We start from the raw sequence: 27,538 nt of genomic DNA, 5'->3' as shown, positions 1-27,538 counted from the left end.
TCCTTCTAGTGACTTCTATGTCTCATTGATCTCTTGTAAACCCTTACTGTGTACTCATGAGGAAACTGAGGCCCAGAAGGATTAAATGATTTACCCAAGGTATCACAGGCAGAGCTATGATTTATCTGTGATCTTAAGGCACCATATCTGTTGTACTCACAGATTCACAGATAATAGTGCAATCTGACCTCCAGAGAAATAACTACCCATCCTTGAGAGAACAGCTATGAGCCTGGTAGGAAATAAAAAGGTCCATGGGATTTACCTTTAGCTGTGGGTACTTTTATTTCTTAGTTCTTTTATTGTTTATAGACAACCTGAATTGAAAAATAGTTCTTTTTTATGATTTTATATATATATATATATATATATACACACATATATATGTAATCTATATTTTCCCTTCATCTTCAGAATCTTATTTAATGGAATAACTTTGGTTATCTGACTTCTAGACTTATTGTAGATTATAAAGAAAAAAAATACGTAAATGTTGAAAAGGACAAAAGGAAAAGAGATATCCGATATGTTAACAGCAAGGGAGGAATGAGAAAAAACCCTAAAAAGTAGACATAGAACTATATTATAGTATTGTGCAATAATGGACCTCAATCATGATGGCCTCCAATGATCAAGAAAAGTTTAAATCATGTTTGATGTCTTTTGTTTAAAAAGACAAACAGATATGTCACATAACTATAAAATATGCCCTTCAAAATGGGTCCAAGTTAAAGTGTTAGTTTTTGAGATTTATCAGTTATTTCATCAGAAATGATGGGTTGTCCTCTGCAAATATGGAGATTATACCCACATCAGTAAGATTGCAGCTGCATATAGCTATCTAAATAAGGAACGTACTATTCACTCAAAACTGCTGAATAAATATATTACTTTACAAAACTCCTCCTCTGAGAAAGCTTTGGGAGCAGCCAGGTGGCACAGTAGATATAGTATATGGGCCAGGAGTCAGGAAAAATTAAGTTCAAATCTGGCTTCAGACATTTACTAGTTGGGTGACCCTGGGCAAGTCACTTTTTTAGTTCCCTCATCTGTAAAATTTAAGATAATAATAGCAACTTCCCAAGGTGGTTGAGAGAATAAAATGAGATATTTGTAAAGTGCAGTGCTTGGCATATAGTTGGTGCTTTATAAATTTTAGCTACGATTGTTATTATTATTATTTTTGTGCACATAATAGGAAAAGCTCAATAAACCCTTACATAAAAATGCATGAATGAACAAATGAATGAATAAATGGTAAATGAGAAGAGTAATTTGTAGCTGAAATGATGCCTCTTTTATGCAATTATGAATTATTTCATCACTACTTTTACCCATTGTGTGAAGAAAGGTGACTCCTAGGTCAGCTATCCTTCTTAGTCCTGACTGTCCATCAAACCAGAATCAGACCAAAAGGGTAGAGTAGTTATTTATATGTGAAAAAATATGGAATTGCTTTCTCAAATTATTTAAGTGATAGGTGTTCTTTTTTCCTTTATTGTTTTAGTAAATTCTTAGACCTTTAGCCTACAGTCCAGTGTCATCGGATTATTGGATGACGGAGTAGCAACATATGTTTGCACTCTTTTTTTTAACCTCCTACAATCTGGTTTCTGACCTCATCATTCCATCAAAACTGACCTACTAATGGCTAAATCCAATGACCTTTTCTCAATTCTTATTATCCTTGACCTCTCTGAAGCCTTTGATATGGTTGATCACTATCTTCTCCCTGATACACTCTTCTCTCTAAGTTTTTGGGACTCTTTCCTGTTTCTTCTACTTATTTGAATGTTCCTTCTCAGACTCCTTCGCTAGATTCTAATTAAATCATATACACTAACCATGGATATCTCTCAGAGTTGTGTCCTAGGCCCTTTTCTCTTCTTGCTCTATACTACTTGGTGATCTCATCAGCTGCTATGAATTTAATTATCATCTCTACACTGATTATTTCCAAATCTACCTAACCAATCCAATCCTTTTTGCTTACTTCCAATCTCAAATCTTCAGCTGTCTTTCAGTCATCTCAAATTGGATGTCCAACAGACATATTAAACTCAACATGTCCAAAACTGGACTCATTATATTTGCTATAAACCCTCCCTCCTTCCAAACTTCCCTACTATTGAGGGCACCACCATCTTCTCAGACCTCCAAGCTGGCGACCTAGGTATCAGTCTCAAATTCTCATTATGTCACACCCTCCATATCTCATATATTGCCAAGGATTGCTAATTTTATGTTTGCAAAATCACACAATTAATTCCCCTTCTTTCCTCTGATACTGCCACTACCCTAGTAGAGGCCTTTATCACCTCATGCCTGGATTATTACAATAGCCTGGTGGTTAGTTTGTCTGCCATTAGACTCCTCAATCCAGCACATTCTCCATTCAGCCGCTAAAGAGATTTTTCCAAAGCTCCAGTCCAACCATGATCTCTCATACTCAGTAAATGTGTGTGGTTCCCTATCATTTTCCTCAAATACAAAATCCTATGTTTGACATTCAAACCCATTCATAACTTACCTCCCATCTTTTTCAGTCTTCTTCTGCCTTCTACCCCACTACTTCCACTTATTCTTCCTTGCAGTGATGCTGGCCTATTTACTGTTCCACAAACAAGATTTCTCAGCTCTAGGCATTTTCTTTGGCTGACCCCTATACCTGGAATGCCCCCCTTCCTCATGTCCACCTACTGCTTTCCTTCAAGCCCCATGCAAAATCCTACCATCTATAGGAGGCCTTTCCCAATCCCTCTTAACTCTAGTGCCATCTGTCTCTTAATTATTTCCCATTTATCCTGTATATAGCTTATTTGTTTGTTTGCCTGTGGTTTCCTCATAGTAGATAGTGAATTCCTGAAAGGCAGAGACTATATTTTGCCCTTCTTTGTATTCCCAGGGCTTATCACTGTGCCTGGTATATTACAGGCACTTAATAAATGTTTATTGACTGACTGACTAAAAGCTAGAAGAGAACTTTGAGATTACCTAGTCTAATCTGCTCATTTTATAGATAAGCCACTGTAGAGGCTAAGTGATTAGACTCAGAATTTGTATCAAGGCTTTTCAGTTCCAAATTCTATGCCCTTTTTCCAGGGCTGGCTAGCTGGCTATTTCCTTCCTTTTTTTCCTTCTTGGCTTCTTTCTTTCTTTTTTTCCTTCTATCATGTGCAGTAGGAAATTCCATGAATAGATTAATATGAATTTATGTTATAAAACCCAAAGTAAGAATCAGAGTCAATAAACATTCTTTAGGGGCCTAAGTTGTGTTAAGTGCTGGGGATACAAAAAAAAGACATAAGATATCCCTTGCCATCACGGAGCTTACAATCTAAAGGTGGAGACAACACATGAAAAAAGCTGGTGGTGAGGTTACTAGGCCCTGGGGCATGATGATGTCATGCCACGGTATGAAATGATCTGGGGAAGTATGAGTTTTTGAGTTGATTACATCTTGCAAAATGATGAGATAATGAAGAGCAAGAAACAAGACTGGCAGGAAATCATGAGGAAAATGTCATCCTTAAATATAGAAGGATCAGGAGGAAATTTTCAATGTCTCACCCACCTCTCCAACCAAAGACAGGGAAGGGGCCCCAGTGGTGGGAGGTGCTAAGGAGGTATAAGTTTCTGAGTTGATTTCACCTTACAGATTTTCAGCATAAGGAGAGAGAATTATTACCATTTTCATAGAGATGAATGATTATTATCAAACTGTTCAATATAGGGGAAAGTCTGACCAATATAGAAATAAGATTTAGGAATATTTCTATGTTTTAGGAAATATAGGAGTCCAATATAGAAGTAAGTGTTCAGTGCAGAGGTACTCGCTCATATGTTTCACTCGTCTTCCAGGTTTGGAGATGGATATGCTGTCAAAGTTTGGCTAAGCCAAGAAACAAGTCAACATAATGCCATCTCTCATTGTCTCAAACTCCATTTCCCAGGAATCCAATTTAAGGTAATACTGAAATTCTCGATCACTGTTTTGAAACACTGTTTGATGATCTCTGGTAAAAAGGGCTGTTTAGTATGTCTTTCCATGCTTTCCTTTCTATTTTTATGATGTAATAGACAATAGAATTGTTTTGGCCACATTATAAGACACAGGAAATCCCCATGTCTTCATGATAACATGAGCTACTGGTTTTGTTCAGCAACTCTAAGGAAAATAAAGTAGTTTGTTGTACATAGCTAAAGTGGATGCTATTGTTGAAGTTTCTTTCTATTCCCCAGACATAGCCCTCATACAAAACTCTTATTTTCAGAGTGCCAGATTTTAATAGGTGATTAAAAATATGCTGTTTTTTGCTAAGTTCTTAAATGCTCTAGGACTTTGCAAAATGTGTGGTTCTAGAATAAATGTAAAATTATTTCAAGCTCTCCAACAGTACCATTGTGTATATGGAAAAAAAAAATAAGTCAATCACTTTGACTTCTAGCCTCTTTGGGACACTGCTGTTGGTTTCTTTATGCTTATTTTCAACCTTCTTTCCTTCACTTGTATTGTCATTTATCATTAAAGTTTTTATGCCCATATTCAATATATTAGATTCTCTGAGCAGAAATTGTTGGGTATAAGATTGTACCCTTTCTCCACTATCATCTATATGGCTATCCTGTTGGCTCTTTATCATCATACATCAGGAACTTGCTCCCTTCCCTCCCCCCTCTACAAAAACTATCAATCCAATCCCCTGATCTCAGTCTTTTTTTCCAGAAGACAATACTATAAATTTATTTACTTATTTATTTTTCTTTCATACTCTGTTCAAATATAGTAAAGTTTTCTTCTCTCTGGAAAAAATGAAATCCAGAACATTCAGTTCAACTTCTTTTTCTCACTTCCACTCAGATTAATCACCAGCAAAAAATATTAGTTGTACACCCTCTAGATGGAAAGCTGACCTGGTTTAAATCATGTATGTACTGTTGGTGGGGTGTAAAAAGAATTCTTGGCAATTCTGTAGATTTTGATGGGTTTATTGTTTACTAACTCACATTTTGTGATTCGGTTTTTAGGGACAACACCTTAATTTATTGGAGTACCATGTGCCACAAAGATGGGGGTGTTTGGCAGACCTATTCAAAGTTCTAGAGAACAATAAGACTTTGCTGAACATCAAACATTATTCTATTAACCAGACCACTTTAGAACAGGTAATGTGTTTCAGAGTAATTAAACACTTTGTATTTGGAGTTTTTCATCTGGTATTTTTAGACACATAAAACACTGGTCAAATTCTCTTAGAAAACATAAAATATTAGAAGCTACATTAACTTTTTAAAAGTCAGATATGTGGTTTTAGTATATCATTGATTTTTTTCTAAAACTATGATTCTTTTTGGCCAAAGTTTTATTTTATACTTAATATAAAAATAATAGTAATAATAATAGATAATAATTATATTTAGCATTAAGGTTTATAAATCAATTTACATATGACATTTCATATGATCCTCACAGTATTCTTGTCAAGTAGTTGCCATTACAATTTCCATTTTGCATATGTGGAAACTGATAGAGGTTATGTGACTTACTCAGTGTCATGAAGAAATAGTAAGTGGCTGAATTTGCTAAGTCTGGGGCTCCATATACTATATCAGTTAACAGTTATCTTTGATAGAATCCTAATATAACTCGACCCCTTTTTATGTGGATTCAGATATATCATAGGTGAAGATCATCCCCCTTATGCATACAGTTATGTGCAGGAGCATAAGCACATATATGTAGGCATACACACAAACACATACACAGATAGTCATTAAACTACTTGCTCTAACAAACAAAAGTCATTGATATAATGTAAGTTATGAGGTGATCATTAGTGTTTCCTTTTCCAAAATGAGAAAAAGGTTCTGTTGTAAAGTACACAAACAAATACACACACAGAGATAGATATGATGTGTGTATGTATGTATGTGTATATCTACATATACATGTAGATACATATATCTACATATATATGTATATATATGTAAATGACATGTGAAAAAGAAACTTAAATTTTGCTTACACAGTACCAAGGATTGATAGTCAAGTCACAGGTTTGGTTTTTATTAAAAATAATAATCATATTTACACAGAAGAAAATGTCTAGGTGATTCATTAATATTCTAAATAATTGTCTCATATGATTTGCTTGGAGAAGCAACATGGTAGAGTGAAAACAATACCAGCCTTGGATTTGGAATATCTCTGTTTGAATCTTGTTTCTATTACTTATTAGTGTGTACAATTAACTAGCTATACGATCCTGGGCAAATCACTTAATCTTTCTAAGCCTCAGTTTTCTCCCTTATAAAATGGGAAAAATATATTTGTTCTGTCTAACACAAAGAGGAAAATGCTTTGTAGACAATAATAGTGTGATCTAAAAGTAGCTCTCCTTTTATTAGTGATGGATTGCGATTTGTGCCAGACAGAAAACTGAGGTACAGTGGAACAAAAACTGATTTGGGGGATCTCTAAACGGTCAGTGAAAATGGATGTAAAAAATATATTTTGATTTTCACTAGACTCTAAAATTTATCATGACATTTAGTTATGATTAAAAAAAAAACAAATTATACTGAGAAGAGTTCCTTACCCTTTTGCAGCATGCCAAAAGGGCCCATGATAAGCGCGCACACGCACACACACACACACACACACACACACACACACACAAGATTAAGAACTTCTAATTTAGAGTCAGAGCAATTGGATTCATATCCTACCTCTGTTACTTATTTGTGAGTCCTTGGGCAAATCTCTCTGATCCCCAGTTTTCTCACCTCTAAGATTAAAGGGTTGTACTTTGAGAGCCTCTAACATTGCTTCTGGCCCTAAAAATATCTTGTTTTGTGAGGTACCAACATCGTTGAGAACATAGATTCATTTAAGTATCAAAATATTAAGAAAAGTGATTGGATCTGTGATTTCATTGGTAGAGGGAAATCTCAGATGAGAACTCCTTCAACCAATGAAGGTCTATACCTTCTCTGCAGCTCACAGTCTTAGAGGGTTACCAAGATCACTAATAGGTTAAGTGACTTAGTTTCATATAACTAATAGGTGTCAGGTGAGGCTTGAACCCAAGTCTTCTTTGTTCTAAGTCCAGCTCTCTATCAATTATTCCATGTTTCCTTGCATAAAATTATTGTTATTGTTATTATTAGTAGTAATAGTACTAGAAATAGTAGTAATTTTAATCAATCAATAAGCATTTATTAATCTCAAAAAGAGGCAAAAAAACCCTAAACAATCCCTGATCTTGAGAAGCCCACAACCTAATGGGGGAGACAACAAAGCACAGGTACAATTTCTGAACTGGAATTTAAAAACATAAATATCTCATCTCTTAATACAGGTTGCTTTCAACAAAGGCAAGAATAATTTTTAATAGGGAAAAATAAGCAAATTTCTGAAAAGTTGAGATCATAATAGATGGACCACTTCTTTTCATAGCCTTCTAACAACATTCAGTATTTACATTATGTCTTACAGGTCTTTATTAGCTTTGCGACCCAACAGCAGCAAACTCCTTATCCTACCTTTGAATCTTCATCCAATTACATGCGTCCTCATCCTGTGTCAATCTAGCTTCCAAGAAATACTTCCATCAAAGAAGTTCTAAGCAGTTGAAAACAACTTTCCTCATGGGGAGGGCTCATTGTTCAGCATCTGAAAGATACAACCAAGCTCTTCTCTTTACTTTGGGTATGAGAATAGTAAGTCTGAGAGGCTAAGTGACTTGTACAAAGCCACACAGATAATTCATGGACTAGAGAAGAACCAAGGTCTATTGATTCCTTGTCCAGTTCTATTTTCTTTGGATACATTAACATACTATGTTTTTGTTTATCAATTCAAATGAGATCACTTTATAATGCTGTGGCAAGGAAAATGTAGTCTTTCTGTTGCACAAATGATGCTCTCTATATACATTAAAACACTTATCATTTAGCCCTGCAGCCATATTAAATAAATTGAACAAGGTCCCATAAATTATACATGACAGAATTCTCCCTCAGGCCTTCAGGTTTTTAATATTTCTTTTTGGGAAGTGGGAAGAGATTTAATCGTGATAAATTGTGCTTTTCTTGACTTTGGCCTTAACTTCTTTTGTTTCTAAGAGAAATACAATTGGATCCTGTGTAATGGAATACAAATAAAAAACCACAAGGATATAAATTGACCAATAACATTTTAGCTAAATTTAATCTCTTATAAACTCCATAAAATGAAGTCTTTAAAAATACTGTCATTTTGAGAAGGAATCTACTCTGTATTGAAATAAAATTGCCATTTTAAAATATATATTTTTTCTAAAGTAATCATAATGCATTTATATAGATGTTAACATTTTTAAGGTGTTTGACACATGTTATATCATTTGATTTTCCCTGGTCAAGAAATGATCAGAATTTCTTAGGGCAGAAATTGCTCAACTTATTTTTGTTACTATCACCTGGAAACTCAATGGGGGTGGTGGTGGTGGCTAATTTAATTTGTATTTGATTGTTTTGTGCAAATTGAGTGACTGAATACTATTCTGTGTTAATTTAGGAGAATTTTTTTTTCTTTTTGGTAACATATTTTCTTTGTTATAATGGGATATAATTAGAATCTATCCAGATCCAAGTGTTCTTAATTGCATCATTTTCCAAGGGTAGTGCTCAAACCTTAGACCTTCTTAGTCAATCAAGGGTTGTTTTGCCGTGAGTGACTTTGAGCCATATCCATGTAATTCTTTCTTAAAGGTACTATGGTTTGTCATATTTTAGCCAATTTTCGTTGTCCAAAGTAGAAAATATTTTGTATTAAATCTTTAAAAGTTACTGAAATATGACCAATCTTATAGCAGTGAATAAAATAACTGTGCTTTAATTTGGCCTGATCCTTGGATGTCATTCTGTTTGTGGTTATATTTTTACTTCTTTGTAGCTTTATCTGTAATCTTTCGGGACCCAATTTAATTCAAGTAAGATGGAAATGAAGCTACTTTTAAATGTTGAGAAGGCTAAAATCAAATTGAGTTGTAGTATGCTAGATGGTACTGTAGGATACTTTTTCTCAGCTTGAGTATTCACAAAGTTGAAGTTTTAAGGTATACCATTGAATAATGTCTTTAAAAAAATAACAGAGGGAAAACATGCTAAAGACCACATCCCACAAGACTGAATCTAAAAGGTCAAATCTTATGTTAATGTTGAAAATGTCATTGCATCTTTGAATCTTGCAAATGTTTTATGCCTTTGGAGTTACTTGTTGTCTTAGGACCTATGGGCTTAAGGTCAAAACATTTGAAGATTTCTTTGAAAAATGTGCCTTTCTCTGAAAACCAGGAGTGATTCATAAGGTTTCCAGCCCAGATGAATCTGAAACATTTCAAAAGTGGGAAAAATTAGCAGAATTAATATTTCAGTGCTTATTATTGCAGCTGAAAAGTTCAACTTCATCCTCAGGTGAATGAAGCAGAGTGTGGCATGGTTGATAGGGCACTGGGTTTGGAGTCAGGAATGCTCAATTCCAAATCCTACATCAGGCACTTATCAGTTGTATGAACCTGGTGGGTCTCTTAATCTCTGTGTGCCTCATTTTCTTATCCATGTAATGAGAATTGGATTCAGTGGTACCTAAGGTCTTTTCCACTTTTATATCAATGAAGCAATAACTACCATTTTCCCCCTAGAAATGGAGGATCCAGCCAACCTTATGTGGTTCTCCTCTTCTTTTCACCACCTTCCTAGGTTTCTATCTATCTTCATAACAGCTTTCACATTTACTCCCTTCTATCCTTTGACACTGCCACCATACTTCTATAGATCACCATAAGTTCATGCCTGGACTGATGCAATAGCATTATAGTAGGCCTCCCTGCCTTAAGTCACTCCCCATTCAACTATCAAAGTGATCTTCCTAAAGTACAGGTCTGAGAATGTCACTCTCACCATTAAATAAATTCCAATAGTTACATATTACTTTTAGGATCAAATATAAAACCCTCTGTTTGGCTTTCAAAGTTTTTCATAACTTGGCCTCATCTTCCCTTTCTATCCTCCTTATGTCTTGCTCTCTTCCACATATTCCACTATTCAGTGGTCCTGGACTTTTTGCTTTTCCTCACTCTAGGAGCACTACATCTTCCAACTCTGGGCATGTTCACTGGCTTTCGTTAATGCTTGGAATTCTCTCCTTCTTTGTCTGTCTCCTGGCTTCCTTTACTTCTTTTAAATCTTGGGTAAAACTGCTTTCTACAAGAAGTCATCCTTGTTACCCCCCCCCCCCACCCCGTGCCAGTGCCTTCTTTCTGTTGTTTTTTTTTTTAAGTCTCAAATGTATTCTGTGTGTGTCTTGTTTACATATTGTCTCCCCCATTAGACTGTGAGGTCCTCAGGGGCAGGGCCAATTTTTGCCTTTCTTCAAATCCCCAGTGTTTAGTCTATAACCTGGCACATCCTAAGGCCTTAAAAGATGCTTGCTGACTTGTCTTGACTTTCATCCCTATACCCTGATGACCATTTTAAGCAAGAAAAAAATCTGTGAAGACATAAAACTTTTGGCAAATGGGAATTCATACCTATGAAGATGTTGCATTTGCATAAAACATGCTGTTGCAGCATTGCGATGATGCTGTTGCAGTAATATAGGCATGAGATTCTGAACAACTTAATAAAATATTGTTGCAGCCATCTGCTATACTTGAAGAATAATAGTTCACAATGCTACTTCCAGTCTCTATAACTTCCTGAAAGCAGATTAACAGATCCTCTGAATCAACCATTTTCAAGTCTTTAGGGGAAGGGGGAAGAAAACAAGCATTTATTAATTGCCTATATACCAAGCGCTATGCTTTACAATGCTTTACAAATGTGCTTTACAAATATTATCACATTTGGTTCTTACAATAACTTGATGAGGTTGATACTTTATTGTCCCTACTTTACAGTTGAAGAAACTGTGGTAGATTTGAAGATCAGTATCTTGTCTAGGGTCACACAGTTAGTAAGTGTCTGAGGTCATATTTGACTTAAGGTTTTCCTGACTTTATGCCAACCACCTTATCCATTGTGCTATCTAGCTGCCTCTACTTTTTGCCCATGAAACCATTTACTTTCTCCTGATAAAAGTCCTTTCAGAGGTAATATAACATAGTGGGAATAATACTGGTTCTTCAGCCAAAAGCCCCGTATTCATCTCCCAAATCTGTCGCTGTGTTGCTTCGGGTATGTCCTTTAACCTCTCTGTACCTCAGTTTCCTACTATGTAAATTGGAGATAATAACTGGACAACCTACTTTACCAGAAGTAAGGAAAATGAGATGGGAAGTAGGACAGTTAGGTGGCACAGTGGATAGAGTGCTAAGCCTGAAGTCAGGAAGATTCCTCTACCTGAGTTCAAATCTGGCCTCAGACACATATTAGCTATGTGATCCTGGACAAGTCACTTAATTCTGTTTGCCGCAGTTCCTCATCTGTAAAATAAGCTGAAGAAGGGAATGGCAAACCACTTCGGTATCTTTACCAAGAAAACCCAAAATGGGTTCATGAAGAGTTGGACGCTTCTGAAACAATTTAACAACAATAAACAACAAAGCTATGGGAAGTATTGAGAGCTATATAAATATGATTTATTATTATTGACAAAGTAATCGTGTTTACCAAATTATATCATTAAAAAACCCCACAGTAGACATACGCTGGAAGAAAAAATCCCAAATTAATACCAAAGATTGAGAAACATTTTTCTTTTTAAAGTATTCCATCAGTAAGCATTTGAAGGGTACCTTTGCTTAGTCTGTCCACTATTCCTAGAGTACATCGTTTCCTAAACTCCACTTTTTATGATCCCTTGTATTTTTCATAGCTTAGCTAATATTCACCTGTTGTGTAATTTCTGCCCCTCCATTGTCTCATATTTATTTTGGATGCATTTTTCTTCCTTACAGCCTAAGAAAGATGTGGAAATAGTGATGAAAAATGATAGGCATTTGAAACCAGAAAACTATCATGAAACTCCCAGATGAATTGTTTCACCAAAAACATTTAACTGAGTTGCCTTTTTGTCTTTGATTTTCCAGTTCCTATCACAATACTTTAATTGAAAACAAATACTTGGGAATCACATGATATGAGAAAAAAAGTCATTCCTGTGACTGCAAATAATTCAGAATAATTAAGAAAAAACACTTCAGACTTGTTCCAGAGATGCAAAACATTTTTTTTTCAGCTGAAGAGATTCATTCATTAAAACTCTTAATAGGAAATTTCAGTACAAGAAAATGATAGTTCTCTATATTGAAATCAGACATGGAAAATATCTAAAAAGTGTTCCTTCCCATTCCTATCCCCAGCCCATCTACTGTACTTGATTTAAGAGCGATGATTTGGATACCAAGGAAGTATCCTGTGTGTATTTCAAGAAGAACCTTTGTTAGTGAAGAGTATAATGAGAGTAAAAATTTTAGAATCAACTTAAGAACAAGAATCTTACAAGATGATGAAGCATGGATGGCTTATAACTTGATAAGTAGATTGGGAGTGTCTGTCACATGGATCACAAAATCAATGAAGTACCTAAGTATTAATATTTGTTAGTACATTAAACATGTTCAAAACCAGTTATTTTTAATGATTGCTAACACAGCTTAGGTGGCATAGTAGAGAGAGTTTAGGACCTAGACCCTAGAGTCAGGAAGATCTGAGTTTAAAGCCCAATAGACACTTAGCTGTGTGACTTTGGGCAAGTCACTAAACTGCTCTCAGTTTCAGTTAGCTCAACCATAAAATGGAGACAAAAAAAGTACCTATTTCCCAAGTTCTTATGAGGAACAAATCAGATAACATATGTAAATGCTTTTGTTATCATCATTGTTATATCATCACCATCATTATTATTTTTGAATTGACTTCAAGTGTACTTGGTTTAGGTGGTAGGATAACAGTGGAATATGGGAATGTTCTGTGAAATCAAATAATTTACCATGGGAGAACCCTTAGTTCATACATTTTCAGACTCAACTATAGGTCTAACGTATCTGAAAGATTTGGCTGTGCTACAGATTTTATTATTTATTAACCACCCACATCAACAGAGCATTTGATTCAAAGAAATATCATTGTCAGGGTTTCATCCATACTGGCAAATCTTATATTATATAATGCATGGGAGTGGGAGACTTGAGTTTTAGTCATAGCTGTCCTACTCACTAGCTATATCAACTTGGGCAAAGTACTTAATATATCAATCTAAGTATTGCTTTCTTCATCTATAAGATGAGGAAGTTGGAGTAGATGATCTTTCAGATCCTTCCAGGTCCTTATGACTCTATGTGTGCCACGTGTAGGTAATAAATCTTTTAAAAAAAGTTTTCCATTTACATTAGAATTTCAGAGATATTTTATTTTAATTTCTGCCTTAAATTAACATTGGTTTCTAACATTTGCCCCTCTAGTTTCCCTGTCAAGTGGTTAATGATCTGTAAACCAACATTTAAATTAGTGGTACTATTATTTAAATGGGCCACTAAAGTAATCCTTCAGTGAAATCATTTTGTCCATTGAAAAATTCATTCATACTATGAAGGAGGAATCATCTAAAATACATTCATTATTTATCATATATGTTATATTATCATATATCATATATTACATTATCACATATATTGTATATCACATATATTATTACATATTATTTATTAAATAGTATGGGCAGCTAAGTGGCACAGTGGATAGAGCACTGGGCTTGCAATCAGGAAGGCACATGTTCATGAGTTCAAATCTGACCTTAGATACTTACCAGCTGTGTGATCCTGGGCAAGTCACTTAACCACATTTGCCTCCGTTTCCTTATTTGTAAAATGAGTTGGAGAAGGAAATGGCAAATAACTCTAGTATCTTTGCCAAGAAAATCCCAAATGAGTTCATGAAGATTAGGATATGACTGAAAAATGGCTGTACAATAATAACTATTAAATATTATATAATAATTATTATCTTTATTGATGTGAGTTTTCAGATGTGGGGATTTTAAAAGTGATTTTCCAATATTCTCACACTCCAATAGACCTCTTACCATGTGAGCAGTTAGAATTTCTCTAATTATGTGGGTTGAAAGTCATATATATCACTGCAAGTAGTGACACTCATCCATATTCTCTAATAAATCCACCATAAGAGGTCATCTCAATGTACTGGGAACATTTGACACTTCATTATCACATTGTGCAGATGTCAGTGGAGCCTAAAAATGTGTAAGCAAAAAAAAAATGATTGTCATTGAGTATTCCCCATACCTATTATATGACTGGTCCACCATTTTTCCCTGTCATATATTTTTTCCAATGGCATGCTTTACTTCATTTCTGTGTAATTCCTTCAACCTCCCCAGGGGAAGTGGAGAGGTAAATGGTGGAGTGGAGCAGGCCACAAAACATCACAAACAAGGAATTAAAGAGCTACACTATTTTAATACATTTATTTTTCTTTTTTATAAGGAAAAAACAATCAACATTTAACAGCTATTGTTAAAAGTGGTCCTCTTGGCAGGCAGAGTAGAATATTTCAGTCATTAGGAATTGTATATTCCTAGATTGAAAAGAAAGGCTTGAATTACATGCTCTGTGTCTGTCATCCTAGTGGGGCCACTACCATTTATAAGAATTTGTGTTGTCTCCAAGGCAGTGTGATATAGTGGATAGAGAGTGAGACTTGAAGTCATGAAAAGCGGAGTGTCTTTGATGCCTGCTGGCTGTGTGACCTGGGGAAGACCTTTAATCTCTATATGCCTCAACAAGTTCTCAAAGACTGTAAGCTATAGATCAATCAGTTAACATGCATTTATTAAGCACTTACTATATTCCAGTCACTATGTGGAGAACTGGGGATATAAAGAAAGGCAAAAACATCCATCCCCACCAAAACAACAACAATAATGAAAACAAGAGCAAAATGGTCCCTGTACTCAGGGAATATATATTCTGATGGGTAGGGGATGGCCCTAGAATGGGGGAGAGCAGGTACTGACCTTTGTTGGTGACAGAATTCCACCACATGGAGTGAAATTACAAGTCTGATCCCAAACAAAAAACAATTACCTCTATGAAAGATTCTCTGCCATTGCTGGGATATTCAGTTTGCTATAAGGTTAAGGCAGCAATCTCTAAACATTCAGAGAACTAGGTCTAGAAGAAAACAGATGAAGGTAAAAATCTTGTTTTTCAATCCCAATCTTTTTGGGTAGATGAAACACTCAGCTCAGGGTCTGAAATTTTCCATTTTCCTCTCAATGCCACAGGCATGCAGGGCCTATCAAAAATTCTAACTCATTCCTAAGGCTGGCCTGATATATAAGGAAGGGCATGATGCTAACTGATTTTTCACCTTTTACCTGTCTCAGATGAGTGTGTAAACGTGCCATTCCAATATTACTTTTATGAAAGTATCTTGTGTCTGATTTTGGTAAATTTCAGCCTGGAGCATTTCTCTTTCACAGAATCATCAGCTATGTGTCTGATCTACTTAAGCTTCTTATTTATCTTTTTCAGACTAGTAAGTCTGCACAGATAGAAAAAAAGGGCAGAAAGAGACTGGTTAACTTTAAAAGAAAAGCTCTTCGAGATATTAATATACTGACCAAACCAAACCTTCTGTATGGTGTTCTTTTCTGGGCATCTTACTTTAAGAGTGATGCTGATAAACTCAAAAGTTTTTAGAGGGTGACCAGCATCCTAAGAAGTGTAGAAGTCATACCAAATGAAGGATGCTTGTTAAAACTGGGTGGTCAGACTGGAGAAGAGAAGACTTAGTGGAGAAGAGACGACTAGCTGTTCTATTTGAAGGATTTGTAGGTGGAAAAGGGAGCAGACGTTCTACATTTCCCTAGGAAATAAAATGAAAAGGTGGAAGTTCCAGGGGAATGGATTTTGGTTAAATTCTAAGAATGAACTTTGTAACAATTAAAGCTCTCCAGTACTAGAATGGATCAAGTTATGAAGTAGTGAGTACCAGATCACTAGAATTCTTTAAGTAGATGCCAGATGACTCCCATTTATAGAGATCATAAAGGGGATTCCTGAATTATTTAGGATTTCTCTCTTGGGAATGAGCTCAACTGAGTTTTCAATAAACTCTTTTTCAATTTCAATTCTAAGACTTTAAGATAGATCACAAGAAATGATTGTAAACATCACATACTTAAAGTTTAATGTGGTATACTTTAATGATGGTAGTCTTTTATTATTGCTTTGCTATTGTTATTTTGCTTTTATTATTTCTTTGATGGGGGAGAGAGCAACAGTGTATGTGTTAGCTTCTATAATGACAGAAGTTACTACTTAGAATTGATGTATTCATTTCCAAAGTAGACACATAAATCCAATATTAATATGCCACCAAAAAGATTTGCTAAAAAGAAAACAAGACAAAAAAAGATAACTAGAAATTTTCTGCTTGTCACCTACCAGAGTCCCAAAGTTCTGTCCATTTTATCTTTCTACTTTTAGTCATTTCGATGCTACCTAAGTATATTGAGATCCAAAGATTTTGTGAGATTTTCTTTTGACCCCCTTCCTTCCAGTGGTCAATCTACAAATAACTCTGAAATACTTGTGCAAAAAAAGGAGACTTGTTGTGCTTGGTTCAGGAGTGTTACATGAAGACATAATGTGGCTTGGTATGAAGCTCTTTATAACTATTAGAACTATCTAAAAATGCCATTAGTTGACTCATTAGCTAATAAATTCCCCTTCACATGAGGTGTTCACATATAGACTGAATGGTCAGTAGTAAAATTAAGGTAAAATAGCCATTTTTTGGCCTCTTTGCATAGATTTGTGGGATTTATTTCTGTAGCATATTCCCATTGAAAGGAAGTATAGTTTGGGAAAAAGGATCACTGTATTTGGAGTCAGAAATTCTAGGTTTGAGCTCCTTACTTTTAAGTGCACCATTTATTATTTGCTAAACTTTGTGCAAGTCCCTTAAGACTCAGTTTTCTTATTTGTAATGTAAGAATAAAATGTTCACTATCTACCTCATAATTTGTAGGATCTTCATTATCACGTGATCTATTGTAGCAAAGGCTCTGGAACTATTTTCCCAATCCATATTTGCTTTGGTAGCTTGGGTCATCAGAGAATGGTCAATATTTCTGCCTTCAGATGGCAGCTCTGAAAGGTGGCTGCACGTTTTACTAATGCTAATGAACTCCTACTGGTATGCTTCCCTCCAAGACTGTCAGATGATAAAATCAGTCAGCCAGACTTAATTTACTTTTAGAAAGGGGTATTTACTATGGTGACAGAGTGAGCGCAGTTGGTACAAAACATCTCCCCAAAAGTCTCTCCCATGAGTGCTTATGGAGATGAAGGGAAAGTGGGATCAAACTTATAAAGCATATGCGGCAAAGGCTAACTTATAGCAGTCAGTTACTTGAAGTCTATTTCTTCCCTTTGTGAGGTACTTATGTTTTCTTTAGGTATGGCATAGCTTTTTTGATAGGCTCCTAGTAGAGTTATGGGACTGCCTTTCTCAGTGTGTCCTCAGCTTCAATATAGATCCTGCTGATAGCTATTGTTAAATTTGGGATACTGCTAGGATAGCCTTGAGTTCAAATCTTTTGAACCTCAAAAATTCATAAGGTCTTCCTCTGGCCACGGGGAGGGAAGAGACTAAGGCTTGTCTTTAATGCTCTCAAGTAACTCCTTCACAGGGCCTTACCTGGAATAGTTCTCTCCTCTCTGCTGCCAAACACAAAAATCTGATGTTTGGAACTAGCTTGCTATTTTATAGAAACTCACAGGGTATGACCGCGTTTCTACAGCTGATTCCAACATACTTCATGTCATACCTATTTGAAATGTCTTTGATTAATTGATTGACCCAAAAGAGATATCTAGGTCTTATTCACACTCAGTTCATGCCTCTGATTGATTAAGGCAATTGATGTTTTTTCATTTGACAAAGGTATCAAAGCTAAAGCATTTTATTAAAGTGGATTAATTGATGGACTCAACTGACTCCCACCTTTATGCTATAAGATCATTTTTTGAAAGATAGTACTTTATTTTTTTATCCCAAACTTCCTTGGCTCTTCTAATAAGCCATTCTTGAGCCTTTTTGGGGTACCCACTGTCTTTGATCTTTGGCACGTATTTTTCCTTCTAGATTTCTAATAAAATAACCTCTGATCTCTTTGTCATTTATTATCTTTTTTAGTTTGACCTTTCCATTACACAGATGGACCTAAAACCCACATTTGACCATGTTTCTCTTTCTTATGACTAGGCAACTGTGATGAATTCTACACATTTCTTCTCACTTAATATGATGCTGGATTTCATTATATGGTCATTTCTTACTCACTGTTTCTTTTTGGCTTACCCAGTCACCTCATGCACCCATTAGTACTAGTTAAGCATTCAGAACTAAGCTCACTGTGGGTTTTTTTTTTCATGTATTCTCTATTTCATCTAGAAAATATTCTTATGTAACCTGCATTCTCATTTTGTTGACCCATTTCACTAGGAGTCTACAGGGAAGTAATTAAGATCACAATTATTATCATCTGAGCTAATTGAAGATTCTCCAGTGTCATTCCACATTTCCATATAAGTCTTGCTATCCTAATCAGGTGTTCTACAGTTTGCCCCTACTATGACCTTTTTCTTATGTGAATATGGAGTCCTGATATACACAGAAACCATAACACTTTCCTTTTCTTTTAAGTTATGTACATGCTGACTGTTAATTGCTGAGATATCATTTCAGGGTTATTGAAATCTAGGCCAGCACAGACCAAGTAGGTCCAACCAACTCTGAAAAGCTTTGATCAACCAGTCAATTATTATTAATTAAGTACCTATTATATACCCTACACTATGCTAGAAGTTGGGGATAAAAAGACAAAAATGAAACTCTCTTTAGCGCCTCCTCCCAATATAAGAAGCTTACAATTGATCCAGGAAGATAACATCTATATATGTGAGTAGACATAAAACATATATACAAAATAAAAACAACATAATTGTGAAGGGAGAAAGATCCCAAGCAAGAGGTTTTTGAGTCCAGGTCTGGTGACAATAGCGAGCACAACTATTGTCTAAGGATCGTTTAATGTCTCATCACCACCTTGGTTGCACAGTGATGAGTATTTGAGCTATGGCTACTCTTGAAGACCATTTACTAAGTCATCCAGGATGTGATGTGCATCAATAGAGTATGTCCCTTATTGACGAAGTCCATTAAATCATGTAACCTTGAAGAGTTAAGGCATGGGAAGTACATTACTACTACTAAAATTACAACAAGAAAAATTAGCATCAGTCGTCATTTTACAAAATGCTTTGAGGCTTACACTTTGCTTTATATCAGTTATTCCTTACTTTTTCTAGGACAAATACACGTTCTGTTTGGCATTGAAAATCTTTCACCATGTGGTTCCCACTTATCTTTCCAAGTTACTTGATATTTCCCAGATAGATTATGTTTTCACCTTTATGTACCCTCCATTGCATTAAAATTAGCATTCTTGCTGATCCCTGTACAAGATATTACATTTCCTACTTCTATACCTTTGCCTAGTATGTCCACATTATTGGAATGCTCTCTCTTCTCAACTCTGCCTTTTGGAACCCCTATCTTCCTTCAAAGTTCAGGTCATGTGCTACCTCTTATAGGAGCCTTTACTGATTCATAGAAATTGCCAGTATTCCCCAAAATGAATTTGCATTTATTTTGTATATTTTTTGTATTTACTTATCTATGCATTTGCTGTTGCTACACCTAGTGGAAAGAAAGCCCCTTGAGTATAAGGATTATTTGGTTTTTGTATCCACTGAACTTAGTCTAGTGCCTGGAACATTGCTGGTACTAAATAAATGCTTATTGAACAGAACATTCTTATTCTTATTAGTTGGTAATTTAGATTTCATTATCTCCATTTGATGGATAAAGAAACTGTGCCTTGGAGGGACTGAATAATGTGCTCATTGTTACCCAGCTAGTATCAGAGGCATTATAGTATGCTGTAACAGAGTCCTACAGCTCATAGTTTAAAAGCTTCTCTATCAGCTGTCTAAGATACTGACTCAGCAAACTGTTGATCAATCTCTGGCTTTTCCTCTTACAATTCACATACTTTCACAATCCTTCTACTTGATGTGTCTCTTAGAGCTATTCAGCCAAAATTATGTAAGTCACTCTAACCACTGCAACACAGAGACACCTCTTAACACACCTTACTCTTGACCTTAGAGACCAAGTTCTTTCTCTTCTCTCAAGCCCTGCCTCCCTCAATAAGCATAACTGGACTGGAAAAACAGCTGCATCAGACATCTCTCTCCTCTAGGCACTTCCTCGCATAAGCCTTTTTTCTAGCCCTCTGATAGAAGGTAAAGAAAGGCTGAAAGGATGTTAAGTTTATTCTCTCAGTGTGTGAATTTTCCATGATCTTTAACTGGATCCTCACTCTTATTAATCAGTCTTTTTTCATGGGTTCTTACTCTCTTCTGACCAGATAGTTTTTCTGTATTTTCACTTCATGACTTTCAATCCTTGTTTGATTGTTCATACCTACCATAATTCGGAGAAGTCTGACCCACTTCTTGGTTTTGATCTTCAGTATATGTACACACTCCAGTCAATACATTAAAAAAAAAATCTGACATTATACGCAATATTCCACAACCATGGATTCTCCGCTTCTGCAAAGGAGTAATGGGGGAAATATCTAAAGAAGGAGACTTTCTTCAGAAGTAGAGAGTGTTCAAAAGTGTCATATTCTGCAGGAAGCTCAGGAAGATGAATATTTAGAAAAAAATCATCAGATTTGTCAATTAATAGATTTATTAAATTCAGTCCAACTAAATGTGACTTATTAAGGAGAACAAGGGGAAAACTATTTTCTACTATTCCAGTTCCTCATTTGTCGTGGTTGTTTAATGAATGCTTACTTATTGATGAAAGCATGGCAAAGTGGAAAGAATGCTGGTTTGCCACTTAACTACTTATATAACTTTTGCAAATGCCTTGACCTCTCCTAAACTTAGTTTTCTTATTTGTAAAATGAAGGAGTTGGCCTAGATGACCTCTAAAGTCCTATTCAACTTCTAAATTTATCATCCTGTATTTGATCAATCTCAGGATTTAATTGAATATTATTGTTATTTAACTTTTAAAATTATTTTAATACTGTTTATATTTTACCACTTTATTTTTATTACTAATTTACTATATTAGTAATTTTCATAATTACTAACACAATACTAATTATTTACAATTATTGATAATTGTCACTTATTACTTTTATTATTTTATTTTCTATTATTTATTTTATTTTATTAGCACATTATTATTCAAATAAATAATATAATTGTAATTTACAGTTACATCAAACTTTACAATATACAAAGTAAACTATCTTAGACCTCCTTCAGGTACATGGTAATGACATCTGACATTTATATAGCACCTTAAGGTAGGATCACATGCTTAGTGAGCCTCTAAAATGAGGGTGGTTTTCAGTGAAATGTTTCAAATAACTCAGGTTCCCTTTAGATTGGATATTAAACCACTATAAAGAAACTAATATCCCTTTAGCTTCTTATAGTAAGCTGAATTAGTAACCAAGTGAAGTCAGATAAAGAGAGAATTATAGACTTTATAGCTGGTCATCTTAAATTTTTCCCAAACTCCTATTTTATTTCAACCTTTGTAGGTCTAAAGACTTGAGAATCAAAGCCAACAAGAAATTAATTAGAATTGCCCCTCTCTGTCCATTTTCTATGACTACTGCATTTGCATGATTTTAAACTAGAAACCTTGCACCAGGCTCCCTTGACCTTTTCTAAGTCCCAGAAAGTGTGGCATTATTATAGATGCAATTTCTTGCTACTGAGGCCATTCAGGAGCCTGTGTCTATCACATTGATTTGGAACTAGAAGGATCAAGAGATCATAGATTGAGAGCTTAAAGGGACCATAGAGATTATCTTCATTTTACAGAAAAGGAAACCAAGGCTCAGAGGGATGAAATGACTTGCCCAAAGTGACATAGATAGGTTAGAGTCAACATATGAACATAGGTCTTCAGACTTCAAATCCAGTACATTTTCCACTCCTTAGTGTTGTAACTCTTTGATATCTTGAAACTTTATTCATTAAAGATCTCTTTAAACATCTCTTACAAGCCATGCCAGCTATAGGGTTTCTAAAAATTCCACCCTGAGCCATTCACCAAAAAAAAGGACATTTGGAATACAGAGCATTATTTCCAACTTAAAGTCACTTGATTTGAGTTCTACCACAAAAATGAGACCACAGTTAAATATAGATGCACAGGAACAGATATTGAAACACACACACAAAGGTAATATCTCACATAGCCAGCAAATCATCTGTTACTATTTTGGTCGCATTTATAAAGCTTACTATTTGCAGCATCTTATGTTTTGAGTTCTCTTACATTAATCTCCAATTTTATTCTCATAGTTTTATTTATTGAATCCAACCAATGTTTATTAAGCACCTCTTATGTACCAGGCACTTGGGACCCCAAAACAAAATTGAAACAATGCCTGTCCTCAAGTGGCTTACATTCTAGTGGGTTGGCGAACAACATATAACATAGAAGAAAAACTGGGGACACAGACAGGACTGACAATTGGAAGTGTGGTTGAGTGGAGTTATGGAAGATTTAATGGAAGAGAAGGGAGCTGAGGTGATTCTGGAAAAACAAACAAGAATTCTAAGAGACAAAACTAAGGAGGGAGCATGGGAGAGAATTTACATAAGTAAATGGAGGTAGGAGATGAAATATCAAGCTTGAGAAATAATCTGAAATAAGGCTGTAAATACTGTAGATATTCCTGTCTTCTCTTTCTAATATACTTTTTCTATACTAAACCAACAGCATTGCCACAAGCATACTTTGATCATATTAGAATTCTTATAAACATAATACTGTCTACTTTTCATTGCCCTTCCATCTTCTCTTCCTCGCTTCCTCATGTGTTTTATGAGCATTTCTGATTCCTTTATATATTTTCAGGTTTAATTCTTTTGGTATCTGAGAGTGTTTGTTTTCAAGGTCGTAGAATAATAGATTTCAAGTTGGAATGGATATTAGAGTTCAACCCCCTGGTTTTATAGATTAGGAAACTGAGACCCAGAGAGGATAAATTACTTCCCCCAAATCACACATGTAATAAATTGTCAGACTGGAATTCAAACTGCTCTTCTGACACAAAATTCAATGTTATGTCCATAGTCCCATGCAATTTCCTTAAGCTTCTTTCTTTCTTTCACTTTTTAAATTTAATTCAACTTTTTTTTTGGAGGGGGAGGGTATCTGCTCCTCTTCCCTAATAATCTACATGCTTTGATATTAAAATATCTTATTTTGGAAGATATGGAATATCTTATCTCTCTGCATCTCTTCTTCCTATTTTTCTCTTTCTTCTGTCTTTCTTGTTCCAGAGATCTGATAAACATTTTAAAATTAATTAATTTATTTTTAGTTTTCAACATTCACTTGGCTTTTGAGTTTTACATTTTCTCCCCCTCCCTCCTCTCCTCCCTCCCCAAGATGGCATGCAATCTGATATAGGTTCTACATATACATTCCTATTAAACATATTTTCACATTAGTCATATTGTAAAGAGGAATTAGAAACAATAGGAGGAACCATAAGAAAGAAGAAACAAAATAAAACATAAGAAAAAAAAAGCAAATAGCATGCTTTGATCTGCATTCAGACTCCATAGTTCTTTCTCTGGATGTGGATAGCATTTCCCATCATGAGTCTTTTGTAGATGTCTTAGATCCTTGCATTGCTAACAGCTAAGTCTGTCAAAGCTAATCATTGCCCAACATGGCTGTTACTCCTGGTTCTGCTCACTTCACTCAGCATCAGTCCATACAAGTCTTTCTAGGTTTTTCTGAAGTTCACCTACTCATCATTTCTTTTTCTTTTCTTTTTAATCTTTTTTAAAAAAATTAATTAATTTATTTTTAATTTTCAACATTCACTTCCACAAGATTTTGAATTCTAAATTTTCTCTCCATCTCTCCCCTCCCCCTACCCCAAGATGGTGTGCATTCTGAATACCCCTTCCCCTGATCTGCCCTCCCTTCTATCAACCCCCTCTTCTCTTATTCCCTTCCTCTTCTAGTTTCCTGTAGGGCAGGATAGATTTCTATACCCCATTGCCTGTATATCTTATTTCCCAGTTGCATGTAAAAACAATTTTTAGCATTTGTTTTTAAAACTTTGTCTTCCAAATTCTCTCTCTTCCTCCCTGCCCACACACCCTCAATGAGAAGGCAAGCAACTCCATACAGGTTATACACGTGTAGTCATGTAAAACACTTCCATAATAGCGGTGTTGTAAAAACTAACTATATCTCTCTTCATCCTATCCCACTGCCTATTTATTCTATTCTCTTTTTTTTTACCTTGTCCATCCTCAAAAGTGTTTGTTTCTGATTACCCCCTCCCCCAATCTGCCCTCCTTTCTATCATCCTCCCTCTTAACCCCTCCCCCGCCATTTTCCTTTAAGGTAAGATAGATTACCATACCCACTTGAATTTGTATGTTATTTATTTCCTCTCACCTCGCCCATCTTCCCCTCCTTGGTAAAAGCTTTTTCTTCCTTTTTTTATGTGAGATAATTTACCCCATTCTACCTCTCCCTTTCTCCTTCTCCCAGTATAATCCTCTCTCACTCCTTAATTTTAATTTTTAGATATCATTGCTTCGTATTCAACTCATTCTGTGCCCTCTGTCAATATATACTCCCTCTAACCACCCTAATACTGAGAAAGGTCTCATGAGTTACAACTATCATCTTTCCATGTAGGAATGTAAACAGTTCAATTTTAATAAGTACCTTATGATTTATCTTTCCAGTTTACCTTTGCATGCTTCTCTTGAGTCAAATTTTCTATTCAGCTCTGGCCTTTTCATCAAGAATGCTTAAAAGTCCTCTATTTCACTAAGTGGCCATTTTTTCCCTGAAGGATTATACTCAGTTTTGCTGGGTAGGTGATTCTTGGTTGTAATCCTAGCTCCTTTGACCTCTGGAATATCATATTCCAAGCCCTCTGATCACATAATGTAGAGGCTGCTAAATCTTGTGTTATCCTGATTGTGTTTCCATAATACTTGAATTGTTTCTTTCTGGCTGCTTGCAATATTTTCTCCTTGACCTGGGAACTCTGGAATTTGGCTGTAATATTCCTAGGAGTTTTCATTTGGGGATTTCTTTCAGGAGGTGATTGGTAGATACTTTCAATTTCTATTTTACCCTCTGGTTCTAGAATATCAGGGCAATTTTCCTAGATAATTTCTTGAAAGATGATGCCTAGGCTCTTATTTTGATCATGGCTTTCAGGTATTCCAATAATTTTTAAATTCTCTCTCCTGGATCTATTTTCCAGGTCAATTGTTTTTTTTTTTTCCAATGAGATATTTCACATTGTCTTCTATTTTTTCATTCTCTTGGTTTTGTTTTAGAATTTCTTGATTTCTCATAAAGTCATTAGCTTCCATTTGTTCCATTCTAATTTTTAAGGAATTATTTTCTTCAGTGAGCTTTTGGACTTCCTTTTCCATTTGTCGAATTCTGCTTTTGAAGGCATTCTTCTCCTCATTGGCTTTTTGGAACTCTTTTGCCATTTGGGTTAGTCTATTTTTAAGGTGCTTTTTTGGGTCTTCTTTAGCAAGTTGTTGACTTGTTTTTCATTATTTTCTTGCACCACTCTCTTTTCTCTTCCCAGTTTTCCCTCTACTTTTCTTACTTGCTTCTCAGACTTTTTTGAGCTCTTCCATGGCTTGGAACTGATTCATATTTTTCTTAGAGGTTTTGGATGTAAGAGCTTTGACTTTGTTGTCTTCTTCTGGTTGTATATTTTGATCTTCTTTGTCACCAAAGTAAGATTCTATGGTCTGAGTTTGTGTGTGTGTGTGTGTGTGTGTGTGTGTGTGGTGTTTGCTCATGTTCCTAGCCAATTACTTCACTATTAAACTCTTTGTTAATATAGGGGTCTGCTTCCAGCAAGGAAGCTTCAGGGTTTTTTTTTTTTTTGCAGCTATTTTCAGAGATACATCTAGATACCTATAAATTTTCAGTTCTTCCAAGATGGTATGATCAAAAGCAAGGTGTCTTCTCCTTTCCTGGCCTGTGCTCTGGTCTATGAGTGACCACAAGCACTCTTTTCTGCCTTGGAAATGTGAGGAGGATTCCCTCTCCACCACCACTACAAGCTCCACCACAACAGGGCTCCTCCTTGCCCCAGGATCGCCACCCAAGACTGGGACCCAGATCCAAGTACGGGCAATTCAAGAGAATCCTGCCTGAGCACCAGCAAAGAAATCCCTGCAATCCACCTCAGATAAGCTCCTTGGTTTCCCCCTCCTCTGTCTATGGGATGAGAACTCCAGAAGCAGCCACTGCCCTGGGGCTGTGCCTGGAGTGGGGCTGGGATCAACCTCCTCTCTCACCCATGTCCAACAGACCTTTCCTACAGCCCATCTAAGTTGTCTTTGGCATTTGTGGGTTGAGAAGTCTGGAAACCACCACAGCTCCCCTTGATTCAATCCCCTGAGGCCTGCTGCAGTTTTGCTGAGGCCAGGTCTTTGCTTGCACACCCATGTTGAACTGTGCTTCTCTCTTAGCCTGGCACAACAGAACTTTTCTGCTGACCTTTCAGGTTGTCTTGGGCTGGAAATTTGTTTCACTCTGTCTTTTTGTGGGTTATGCTGTTTTAGAATTTTTTAGAGCCATTTTTTACAGGTATTTGGAAAGGTTTGGGGGAGAGCTCAAGCTAATCACTGCTTTTACTCCACCATCTTGGTTCTGCCCCTGCTCATCAGTATTCCATTAGTATTCCATTACATTCGTATACCACAATTTGTTCAGCAATTCCCCAGTGATGGGCATCCCCTCAATTTCCAATTCTTTGCCACTACATAAAGAGTTGCTATAAATATTTTTGTACATATGGGTCCTTTTCCCATTTTTGTGATCTCTTTGGGATAGAATTATCTAGAAATGCTATTGCTGGGTCAAAAGGTATGAACATTTTTATAGCCCTTTGGGCATAGTTCCAAATTGCTCTCCAAAATGGTTGGATCATTTCACAACTCCACCAACAATACATCAGTGTTCTAATTTTCACACATCTTTTCCAATATTTATCATTTTCCTGTTTTGTCGTGTTAGCCTATCTGAGAGGTGTGATATGGTACCTCAGAGTCATTTTGATGTGCATTTCTCTAATCAATAGTGATTTAGAAAATTTTTTTATATAACTACAAATAGCTTTAATTTCTTTATCTGAGCACTGCCTGTTCATATTCTTTGACCATTCATCAATTGGGAAATGACTTGTATTCTTATAAATTTGACTTAGTTCTGTATATATTTTAGAAATGAGGCCCTTATCAGAGACACTGGTTGTAAAAATTCCTTCCCAGTTTTCTGCTTCCCTCTTAATCTTGGTTGCATTGTCTTTGTGCAAAAACTTTTCAATTTAATGTAATCA

At 35.6% G+C, this 27,538-nt stretch overlaps 1 protein-coding gene across 1 annotated transcript in view; it reads left to right on the top strand.

The window, feature by feature from the left end:
• The window catches only part of ABCA13 (ATP binding cassette subfamily A member 13), a 489,891-nt gene extending 481,037 nt beyond the window's left edge, over positions 1-8,854 (top strand). The window contains exons 60-62 of the mRNA XM_027837266.1: positions 3,862-3,967; positions 5,029-5,166; positions 7,499-8,854. Of these exons, the coding sequence (XP_027693067.1) occupies positions 3,862-3,967; positions 5,029-5,166; positions 7,499-7,594 (340 nt within the window). The 3' untranslated portion in view covers positions 7,595-8,854. The remainder of the gene's footprint in view (positions 1-3,861; positions 3,968-5,028; positions 5,167-7,498) is intronic.
• Positions 8,855-27,538: the final 18,684 nt, after the last annotated feature.

Source organism: Vombatus ursinus, unplaced genomic scaffold (genome assembly GCF_900497805.2).
Source record: "Vombatus ursinus unplaced genomic scaffold, bare-nosed wombat genome assembly UNPS02014820.1, whole genome shotgun sequence".
In the NCBI taxonomy this organism is placed as follows: domain Eukaryota; kingdom Metazoa; phylum Chordata; class Mammalia; order Diprotodontia; family Vombatidae; genus Vombatus; species Vombatus ursinus.
The sequence above is the reverse complement of the archived record's forward strand: the minus strand, read 5'-3'. Positions and strand labels throughout refer to the sequence as shown.